Source organism: Netta rufina (assembly GCF_964035555.1).
Source record: "Netta rufina genome assembly, chromosome: 22".
In the NCBI taxonomy this organism is placed as follows: Eukaryota; Metazoa; Chordata; class Aves; order Anseriformes; family Anatidae; genus Netta; species Netta rufina.
Genome location: NC_140146.1, coordinates 3,786,150 through 3,798,156, shown reverse-complemented (window position 1 = coordinate 3,798,156; position 12,007 = coordinate 3,786,150). Strand labels below are relative to the sequence as shown.

Sequence of the window (12,007 nt, the reverse complement as noted above, 5' to 3'; positions counted from 1 at the left end):
CTGTTTTTCTGGATTTTAGTGACTAAAGAAGCCATCCTCACTTCAGGTATTGCAGAATAATTCATCCTAATTGTACTGACTCCCCTTGAAATGGATCTTTTTCATTCTATAACGAGCAATCTGATTATTTAGTTGCACTGAATTTGAATGCCAATATGATGTACTGTTCTTGTCACATAATTTCAGCGGCTAAGAATTTTTTTCATTTCCCCTCTTAACTCAGACAGGAAGAGGAACTAAAATTGCCTTACAGAAGTAGAATGCTTTTCTAAATCTCTGATTCTGCAAAAACGCTGGCCTAAAATAAGATAATGTCAGTGGCCAAACCCATCAGCACAGCACTTCCTCTGTGTGAGTGGTAAACAAGTGCAATGATGTCAGGAGGAGCTGGCTGACCCACTGCTGAACTCGGGCTGCAAAGCGATGCAAGGTGCCAGATCACTGCGCACAGACTTACCCACACACACATACACACGCATGCACAGGAGCACAGGAGGTGTCAACAGAGCAATCTGCAATGGTTACACATCAGCTAGGGAAAGGAAACCCCAAAAAACAAACCAATCCACAAACAACACCCCCCTTTCAAAACAAAAACCAACTCCTTCGATGGCCAAGCATTTTGCTTGCAGAGAGGCAAACCTCTTGCTTCCATGAAGCACACATTCAAACACAAATACAATCCAGACAATCTCTAAAGCGCCCAGCTTAAAATCAAATACCAAGCAACACAAGGAACACTCCAAAGCACTGCACAATCAGCGTATCTCAAAACCCAACTCAAACAGCTTACTTCAGGGAGACAGGACTCCCGTGTGTCCCAAGAGTCTTGGAAATGCTCTTACATCACTTCTGACAGCTCACTGTGGTCAGAGCCAGCCCTGGTCTCTTACTGCTTTGGGAAAGAAGTATTTGTACCAGCTGGATGTCTTTAATATTCTGCCTGGAAGCACGACCTCTTTAAGGCAGTAAGCTGAGTTGCGTCCTCACTGGTAAGTTTGTTTCAGGAGGTAGGACACAGGGAATTTGAGTCTGCAGTCGATGTAAATCCAAGCTGCTAAAAGGCGACCTCGGGGTTTCCTGTTCCCTCTCCGAACAACGACAGCCAAGTCTCTCCCAGTGCATGTGCTGATCACAGAGATGAGGTGGCTCTGTTTACTACTAGCAAGGGGATTAAAATGACAGATCTAGGACAAACACCAATTTAATCTTCACATAGAAAATATCTGATTGTCTGCTTTTGTTATTGTTGATCTCTTTTTCTTTAAGGGCAACAACAGATGAACTATGCAGTATCTTTCCAACAACATTTTCCACTTACATAAATTTATTTTAAGTCTTGTAACATTTTAAGTTTTCCTTAAGAGTCCAGCACAAAGCGTTAAATGATTATCTAAGAATTTCTGCTTTCATTTGAAGTGGTGCAAGCTTGTCCACTCCAAAGATATGAAGAAAATCTCGAAAATGTACCTTGGGTGTACCCAGAAATTCAAAGGGCAAATAGAATGAACAAACAATTCCAATTGCTTAAAACCTCACACCTCTTCGAGCAATACATCATGATTTCTTAGTACCTCAGGATTTCTTAACTTAGGCCTAGCAACACAGAAGAGCTTTGCTGCAAGATGAAGCTTCAGGGAACACTGAAATAAGATTTTGTTCAGTGTCTGCAATGCTCACTTTCTGATCCAAGCTGGCACTCAGAGGAACTTTGCTAGCAGCTTCAGTGCAGGGCTGACAGGGAAAGAGGAATTCTCTAGAAGACAAATGCTCCCTATCAACACAACTGGTGCAAGCTGATGTCTGTGCTGGCAGAAAAACTAACTGAATGAGAAGTGAGGCTTGAACTCCACTTGCACCTATTTTAAAAGGTGCAAAAATTTTAAAATTCTCATTTACATACAGGATGAAATGTATCAGCCAGCTCATACCGAACACCACCCCACTTTTATATAGACTCTTTCTTGTGGCTAGAAAGATGCCAGACTACAGAATAATCACAGTCCCAAATCTATCCAGGCATTATTTTTATAACAACTCAACTATGTATAATTTTAAGTTGTTTAAGTGCACTCAAAGGTACGTCTGACACTGATTATACACTGAGAGGCAGGTTTATCTCACAGTCACAATGTTAAGGACTAACTGACTTCAGCAGCGCTGCATTTCTGCTTTCAAACACCACTTTATTGAGTATCGACACATTTCCTCAGGCAGTGTCAGACAACAGAAATCTCCACGTTAATCAAAATAAGTGAGCTCTGTAGCACTGTGTTCAGTACATTGTAGCTAAGAAGGTGGCAACGTAAGAGTGGCTGTCCCCAGCATCCTTTCATAATTATGCATAGTTCATGGCTAAACTAATAGCATGAACAATTTAAATTAGTTACAAAGTCTGCCAAGGTACTCATCTATTCTCAAGTCTGTTAATTAGAATCAATTTTATCCCTGCTGGGATAAAGGACAAGCAACATGTATTTGACCCTTTCCCACTGGCGTCAGTGTGATCAGCCAACGCATCTGGCAGTGCCTGGCTCTGACCTGTTCAACTGCTCAGCACATTGACGTGACGCTTTGAAGAAGAGAGTCTGGGCCCAGCTAAGAAGATCTTTCTAAAAATTATGTATGTGGGACTAAGTTTCTGCTCATGGCTTCAGTAGTATGCTGTAAATCAGCAGGTTCTTGGCATACTGGCATTGCACATGCTCTCTTTGAATGCTGCTGATCTGCTTGAGGAATGGTGATCAAAATATAGTCAGAGTTTTCCAGCTTCCTTCTTCATTCATATTTTACTAACCACTACACATTCTCATCCCAAATGTCCCAGTCAGGACAGGTTTCCATAGCAGGGTAAAAAAACAAAAACAAAAACAAACATGAGATCTTTGATTCCTTCTAGACATTGCAGTCATAACGCTTTAAAATGTATGCAGGGCTTAAGGTCATTTTCTGAAAGCAAATTGCTGTACTGGACTAATTAGACATTAGCTCAACAGTATGTTTAACTCATTTTATAATGCAGTAAAAACTATCTATATATGTTAGTGCTTTAGATGGAAATAGTTCTACAAGTCTGAGTCAACTTTTTCCTAGTGTGTGCCAGACTTATGACATAAATGCAACAGGAATACACAGCAGCACACTTACAAGAGATGGAAACACACAAAGAAAGTAGGGACGACCCCCTCAGAAGTAAGATGAAAATCAGACTAATAACATCTCATCGGCCCTGAAATTCAAAACACAGCATTTTTCTTTTCTTCAATCCAAGTAAGACTGAGATTGTATACCTGGTTTATGGCTTTCAACACCTCAACTCTCATTTCAAATGTCACTGCCTCTTCTCCAAGCTTTCTATCTTCAAGGTTTTATGTTCACTTTGAAGGCCACTATCCCCATGTTAGCAACCACCCTCCACTTAGCCTCAGAGCTCCTGCTGCCACCTTTACCTCCCACCAGTACATTTTCAAAAATCATTTGTTTTCTACTGCATTGTCTACATCTCTACGTCTCAAAAGTGTCCTAAGTGCCTGCACCTCTGCAAACATTCCCCCAAACACTCCACTGTTCCTAGGCTAATCCCACCTTAAAACTTCTGCTGATGTGATGCTTCTCCAAAAGCTTAAAAATGGTTAAACGAGTGGTGCTGAAATCACTTGGTTAAAACAACAAAAAACACTTCAGTACAGACTTCTGCATTCGTATGAAGCTGTTTGCCTTTTGGTTTATACCTACATTGTAAATTTCTTACAGCACTGTCACAGTCCCTTTATTTTGTGGGAATTTTCATTTAACTACCTTGATCCCAATCCTTAAGCACTTTAGAATGTGGTGGATTTGGGTATGATAACATAGCACAGTCTTGCTAGGACAGTATTTCCACATGACATCACTGCATCCTGATGTGAGATGACAAGCTGTTACTCTGCCAGTTCCTCCTCTTGTTAGCATTATTTACTCTCCTTACAGCATGCTCAGTAACAAAAGACAGGTATGTTCTAAACCATGAACTAAAACAGCTCCAGTCAGAACACTGCTGATGAATGAATGATGTCTGCGAAGACATCAACAGATCTGATATCTGATAAATTCTGGCTGTGCTTGCCAACGGAGACACTTATTCAGCATGTTATTCAAACTGCTGGCCTTGGCACCGGTACACATAACAGGCTTAATGCCATCTAAGCCTGGGATCTTGAAACAAGAGTTCTTCTGCCCATCCTTAAGTTCAGTCAACAAGGAAGTGAGCTGCCAACAGGAAGCCGTTAAATAAAATTGCTGTCAGTACATAATCTTTACAGAAAGAAAGCTGTTCTAGAGAATATAAAAGTAATTCAATCAAATGTGTACTCTCACAGTTTACCAAAAGCTCTAAATTAATATATTATTTTGCATGACATGGGAAAACGTTCACTCCCCAATTCTTTTCACATACTTCTGGTTACTTGTAAGTTATGACAGGCTATAATAATTCACTGTATGATTAAGTTCTTAAATTTAAATAAGATTAAAGGAACCATTAAAAAATTACGTGAAACTGTTTGATTCCCATGTTATTTATTTTTTCCAAACTACACACACAACAGGAGAAATTAATTACTTAGAACCTCAGATTTGTACTACAAGTAAATGTTCTCTTTCTACTAAAATAGCTACTAAATAGAAAAATAAATCCCTTTGATGCACAATCTTTTGCACTTTGAGACATGTCAGATTGTTATTTCCGTATTTGTGCAGCCAGAACTCCTACAACGAAATTCATCAAATACATGGAGTTTCTGCCATTCTGGTATCTGCACAGCGCATAAAAAAGACCCGGTATGTGGACAGCTGCTCTGTTGACAACATTGTCTTAGCACTGGTACCTAAAAATATACATGTAAATTTTACAGTAAGTGTTTTTTCAAATTATGATATACTGGGCCAATTAAACACCTATTTGTGCAGTAGATTTGCATGCTGCAACTGCATTGGGTAAGGTACATCAAGGACTGTGTTCATTTCTTTAATAAAAATACTGAATTCATGACACCTTTAAAATGATGTTAGATCATGGTACCTGTCAAAAACAAATACGTGGTGATTAATCACAGGCTATAGAAAACCGGTTCCTCTCAGCTGTGCAATTTTGTTATTTTAAATCAGCTCCTTTCCGTATATCAGAACTGATCTCCACTGAGGTGGCCAGGTCAGGTCTGTTCATGTTCTGAACTGAGAGTGGGTTGCAAGATACACGTCAGAGATTACTGGTAGAATGCAAGCGTCGTCTTGAGGACTGGCTCAGCCACAGTGGAATTCAAAAATGACAGACAGCAAGTAGGAGGACTCACTTACTGAATTTACTCCTGCACATATCAGAAATTATACTCCTTTGTACATGACAAAAGAAAAGTTTTCTTGTTTGGAGCACCACAGCCTCTCTAGGTGGAACTCCATGGCAGATAAAAATTCCTGAGCATGAAGAATTTGATGTCACGTTCTTCTTTCTGTGAGAGCTAACACTCAAACACAGATTAGTAAAACATTTGACAGGTTCTGAAAGTGAAATCAGAGATGAACAATTGAGAACGACCAATAATTGGAGAAGCATTTAAGAACACTAAAATCCATGTGAAATACTAAAAAGCTTTTATCCTACACCTTAAAAAAGGTCTGAATGACTTTTAGCATCAATCTCAGTATTTCACCCTCACTTTGGGAGATCAGTATTACTTTCATTTCCAACTCCAGTTACAATGCAGCTAATCTTTTAAAATATACCATCAGTATATGTTACAAAAAACTTTTTTAAAAGTATATACTAATTAATACAAAGCAGGACAATGCTAAGTCAACATGACTCATGAAGACCAACGTAAAATATTCATAGAACTATAGATGCGGCTTGAGCAGACAATGCGAGAGGCACACACCATTGTAGAAAAGGATTTCAAAGTTTGCCAGATTTTCCATTACTGGGCATGCCAGGCTAAATTCTAAGACTTTGTGCCGTCTTTCTGCAATACTCTCCTCCTAGTCAGAATTTATAGCCTAAAAGCTCATTCAGCTAAAACCCTCCAATTATAAATGGCTCTCAAGAACCTGAAATTTCTATGAGGTTTTCAGTTGGGTTGAATTTAGTAGAACACAGAAGAAAACCCACTCCAGTCTTCCCTGCAGCAGTGCCAGCTTTGTGCAGCTCTCATCCCTTCCTCAGAGCTCCTTCCTCTTTTGATTTTTTCCCATCCCAACTGCAACTGCACTGAAAGAGGTTAACCCGTTCAAATCGCAAGGGGTCTTCCTAAATAAAGATATTAAGGTTTGACTTCAAAAATGTTGTGTAAGTAATGACAGAATGAACAGCCGGGATTTCAGGAGGTGAGTTGTAGCCTGATCAACACCAGGAGTGATATAAACCATATATATATATACACACACACGCATATATCCCAAAATAATCACTATGTTGTTGCGTTTGTGTCATTCTGCAGCTGCCCACCACATTGTCATCCTGTTAGAAGTACCTTGCAGACTTGCAAACATAACTGTCTAGACTCCCGTGCTGACAGAGCGAGGTCATGGCTATCAAGCAGTACATTCCATGCAAGAGCAAAGTTTCCGTTTCTTGTTTTTGTTGGTGATACTAACCCCTTGCCATCTAGTAAGGGCTCTTGTCTGTCCTGATATTCCAGACTGCTTACCTCATCCACTGCTCAAGCATGCAAGCACTTTGAGCCTTCTAGTCTTCTGCAATACAGGAAGTGAACATCCAGAGAACAAAACAGGGAAAGGAGAGATCTTTCCGTGTATTTACCAGGTCATTTCTTGAACACTGTTGAATATGGAGAACTCTCAGCAAGGTTAATAGGAAGTGACTCTCCTCTGCAGCAGCATCACCCTACCAGAAGGATAGGGCTGCCCCATCCACCTGGTATTTTGGAGACATGTCTCTTGTCAAAACACCCTTGATTCATCAAAAAGGCAAACAAATCACAGCTGAAGGAAAAAAATAAAGCAAAACTAGGACGACAAAATATACATACTTTGGAAGAAACTGAGATCACAGAAATGATCACAAAGAAACAGCAGGAAAGCACTGCTGAGATTGCTTGTAGATACGCTACTGAAGATCCATATTGCTTATTGCTAAGCCCAGAGCATTAGGTGTAACTAAAAAGACTAATGAAAATCAGTGACATTTGGCCATTCCCCCCACAGGAAAGGCCAAAGTTAGTCTTCCAAAGTCACTGCCAGATAACCTTGAACACTAAAATATATACTAGAGTTGGGCAATGTGTTTCTATCTTACAATTACATCTTCTTTCAGTACATTTTATTAGATTTTGGTAACATTTAATAACAAAGAATGCCTAAGAATCAAGCATCTCTTTCCTGTTCAGTCAGACCTCAAATTAAACCATCTGTGAACAAAATAAGTTAAAATTACTAGGAAAAAATTTAGACATCAAGGAAATGCCCTAAAAAAAGAACTGACAATGAGCAAGACATACAAATGACATACAAAAGACATACAAATCAAAACTTCATCACTGGAGATCATCAAAAACAGGGCTGACAGATCTCTGGCAAGGGCACTGTAATAGAAAATGCTGTAGGCGCAGCAAATGGCATAGAGGAACCCCAGAAGCATTTTCCAACTCTAACCATCAGTGAATGAACCCATTCAGCCCCTACATCCCTCTGACTACTCACATCTGTAACGGGCTGTTCTTCCATGCAAGAAACATTGTTCAAAGGGCCCTGTCCTCCCAATATTAACTCAGTTATACAGTATGTTCTTTGCAAAATACCGTTAATGTTTGGAAGAGGATTGTTATTTCACAGGCATTATTGACCTGAATGTGAATGATCTAATGATTAAAGTCTCTCATTTCCTAAAAATTGCTGATAGTCTTAACTGAAGAAACTAGAAGATACATACTTCTATAACTGAAGAGACAACTAACACTGCTGTGTCCCTTTTTTGGCGATTTCATCGGAAAGGCCAATGAACAGCAATGAGAAAAGAAACACCACTTAAGAAGGAAATGTCTCCTAGACATTTCTCTCTTCAGGTCTTATTTGTGGCACAGTGGCAGAGCAATGGAGTTAAAGAATGGGGGTGGAGAATGGGAACCAGGGTGGATTTACATGATCATGCCCAAGAGACTTCTTGTCTGCCGGCTTAAGAATTTTAGTTTCCATGCTCATCTGTCAAGCTGAAGACACACTATTTCCATTTGCCTAAACCCTTTTCTGATTTATTTCTTGACATCTTCAGGGCTTTAACTGCAAGATCAAATTTTACACTTAAAAAGTTGCAGATGTGACAATTCTTAATCCTCATGAAATACAACACTTGTCATCTTACGTAAAAACTGCTCAGATACATCTAATTCGTGATTAACAAAACAAGCTTCTGAAAAGAAAGATAGAGCAAGGTGAAATCTAATCCAGCCTAATTATCAGAGGAAATTTCATATGCTAACAGTCTCAACTAACCTATCTTTCAGAAGATTCTAATCTCAAAAATATGGTTGTATATCGCCGCCTACCTCCAAAACTCCGCCACTATGTCTGTGTGCGCAAGCGCTGTGATAACTTTTTCAAGATATACTGCACACCCACTATTAGAAACTGAATTTAAGTTACTGTTTTCATTCACCTGTAGGTAACACTATGCATGGCCTCCGAATTTTGTGCCTTGGTGGAAGCATTTTTCCAAACGTGGAATATTGTGAATATACCACCCGACAATCAGAATCTGTTACATATTATTAATTATGATCTATAATTCAAGATTTATATGTAATTATAAAACAGCTAACTGTATAAAAAGGCAAGAGAAAAATAGAATAATTAATTCTCAAAAGCCTCATTGAAAAATGACTTGCTAGCCACTTCAAGTCTTTCTCAGTTCTTTTTGATTGTCTAAGGCAAAGCAAAAAATCAAAGATTAATGCCAAACAGAGGGCTTGCATTCTGCACGGAGACTGCAATAGGCACAGAAAGTCAGGGTTGAGCACAGAAGGCAGAAAAGCAGTGAAACCTCAGAGCAAATGCAATGGAAACAACCACACTGAAGTAAAATTGTCATTGAAGATGTTGAGGAAGAAAAAGATAAGCCTACTTCACTGTTGCTAGAAAGATGTGCCACTTCCAAAGTACCAGAGAGGATCACAACTTGTTGAGTACCACATTTGGCTCACAGGATAGCCATGGTTTAACTGAAAGGAGAATCTAATTCAAGTTCAGTAAGAGCAAAAAGTGAAACACCTTGATGACAGGCATGGAAAAAAAAACACAATAACAACAAAAAAAGTTGTAAACAGTAACTAGCAACCACACAGCATTTCATAACACCATATGAGCCAAGTACAAAGCTTCCCAAGAATAATTCTCTTGTTTATTCTTTCCTTCTAAGATACGTAAGGATTGTAGAGATAAGACATGCAAATGAACTACAGTCTGTATCGGTTTACAGATCCTCATCCTCAGCTCACTAGCTCCTCTTGGCCCATGTCAGTTAGGGCTGACTACCATTGTTCAGCTTGCAGCCGAGCTGTAGCTAAGCAGCTCCTGAATTAGCTGGAGAAATGGTGGCACTTCAATACCTCAGCTTAGCATAGCAACCAACCGGGCTAAATAAATAAATAATGAAGCACGGTATTCTACCAGATAATGTAAATACACTTTCAGCAAATTGCTGGGGTCCAAAGGTCAGTCAACTTGTTTGTTCTGTCTCCAAGAATTTGTAAATCTCAACATGATGTTTAAACACAAGCATATACAAACATCAAAGTTCAATGCTGACATATTTTACGCCTCAAAGTTGTACACCAGAACAGCTCCATACAGAAACCACATATAGAAAACCATAGTGCATGTATAAAGAAGTGACAAAACAGTATCCTAAACTAAATGACTATTTTTCTTTAAATATTCCCCCATTCTGTATTTTTCTTCTGCTTTATTCTGCATTTGCTTCCATTCATCCTCTCTCACGTGCTGTAGTATTTATGCAGCTGTCTAATTTCACATGATTCCTCCATTCCGTTACCCCTAAATGAGGGTAAAGATGAAACTTGAAAACTCAAACCTTGTTTCAGGGTATTATTTATTTATTTATTTATTAATTATTCCCGATTGATTCATGCGTATGGGAACACCTGTAGTTATGAAAGCACAACACTTCAAGGTGAATGGCAGTTCCTGAGCTAGAGAACGGGCATGCCAGCTGCACTGACATTTCTAGGCTGCAGCAGAGATTGGGTTCTCCCAGCCCTCTCCTTTCCTAAAGGAAATGTGAGAACAAACTCCCAGCTCACACTCACACTGTGCTCTTCTTCCTCGCTGGGCCAGCATTCACCTTACCTTTGAACAGCTCGGGGCTGGCAGCAAGCAAAAACACAAGGGACTGCAGAAAGCACTTTGCACGTGGCAAACCACTGGGGTGCAGCTCAACTCCTCTCCCCCCCGTTCCCCAAAGCGGACACCCCCCGGGACGGGCAGCAGGGCCCTCCCCGTGCCCCCCTCCGGCCGGTGGGCAAGCTGCAAGGGGGGTACCCCGCGCGGGGGCCCCCTTCTCACCTTCCCGTTTTCTTAGCCGAGGTGTGGCGAGCCAGGATGCAGAGGAGGAGGAGGATGAGGAGTGGGCGACTCGGTGAAACACGAGGCTCGGCAGCGCTACACCCAGCTCCCCTCCTTCTCCCCCTCTCAGTCCGTTTGAACGCGATCCCGGCTGGCCCCCCCCCGAGGTGGGGGGCACGGGCTGCAGCCCCCGGGCCGGAGGCTCCCCGGCAGAGCAGCAGGTGGCCGCTCGCTTCCCCCAGCCCCTTCGGGTGGATGCTCACCTTCCTGGCTCCTCGCCTCGCGAACTCCCTGGCCAGGTGGCGGCCGATGCCCCGGCCCCCGCCGGTGATGAGCACGCTCTCCCCGGACAGGTCCCGGAGCTTGGGCGGCAGCACCGCGCACACGGCAGCTTTCACCACCAAATAAACCATCTGCACGGGGAAAAGCAGCAAAGCGCCCAGCCATTTCCAAATCATCCTCTTCTTCCAGGCAAGCCAGGAAGGCAAAATTCTCTTCCAACCCTTCACAGAACCAAGTTAAGAGAGAAAGAAAACCACTACCCTTCATGCACCCCCGGGTGGGTGACAAGTCTTCGGCCCCCTTCCGAAACGTGGGGGGCAACGGATTCTTGGACTGGAAAAATCCTTCTCTTCCCCTAAAAAATCGGGGTAGGAGCAGAACAGTGCAGAAGACCGAGTCACTCCCCTGCTTCTTGATCGCTGTCCTTTGGGGTTGTCACACGCAGGTAGCACGGCTTCCTCGCTGTGTAACTGGAAGACAGTTTTTTTTTTTTTTTAATTAAAAAGAAAAAAAAAAGTAAAATTAAAAGTAACCATACATCCCTCCGTTTCAAAGGCTGTCACAAAAATCCAGTATCCAAGCGGAAGGTTTTTTTATACTTGGAAAAATAAAATAAAGCAGCCTATGTCTCCAAATTTCAGCCTGCGGTGCCTTCCAGGCAGCTCATTTCTATTCTTAGACTCAGGAAATTGCTTAAATAAGACAGAATTGCCAGGACTTTCTTTTTAAGAAAGGGTCTATTCAGGGTAAGGTTGTTGTTTTTGGTTTAATATCTATAAATATCTCCAGACGTCCTGTCCCGAGCCGGTCGCAGAGGGCGAGCTGATAACCGCCTCCCTCTGCCCCCTCTGCCGGGTTTGGCACTCGGGGAGCACAGAGCAGGAATTACGCCGTGCACTGCTTCAGCGCTGGCTCTTACTCATTTCTCCCTATTGCTCTCTCTGCCTATCACAGCCGCCGCGCCGGGGAGGTTTTATACCCCATTAAGCCTGATTGACAGTTAAAGTGTCGGGGAGATTTCACTACTGTTCCTGTGACTGGCTGGCTGTGCTCTCCCCTCCCCCAGCGCGGGCTCGGAGCCGCCACACGGCGCCCGCAGCCGGCGGGCAGGAGCTGGGGCTGGGGTCGGGGCCGGCTGTGGGTCGGAGCGGCTGTG

General features: G+C 41.9%; 1 protein-coding gene across 3 annotated transcripts in view; it reads right to left on the bottom strand.

Annotated features, from left to right (window-relative positions):
* DHRS3 (dehydrogenase/reductase 3) overlaps positions 1–11,779 on the bottom strand; it is a 29,377-nt gene extending 17,598 nt beyond the window's left edge. The window contains exon 1 of one of the 3 annotated variants that reach the window (XM_084300069.1): positions 10,833–11,779. In XM_084300069.1, the coding sequence (XP_084156195.1) occupies positions 10,833–11,027 (195 nt within the window). In that variant the 5' untranslated portion in view covers positions 11,028–11,779. Of the gene's footprint in view, positions 1–793; positions 881–10,832 lie in introns of those variants that run through there. The other 2 variants (XM_084300070.1, XM_084300071.1) reach the window with 2 other exon arrangements.
* Between the last annotated feature and the right edge of the window lie 228 nt (positions 11,780–12,007).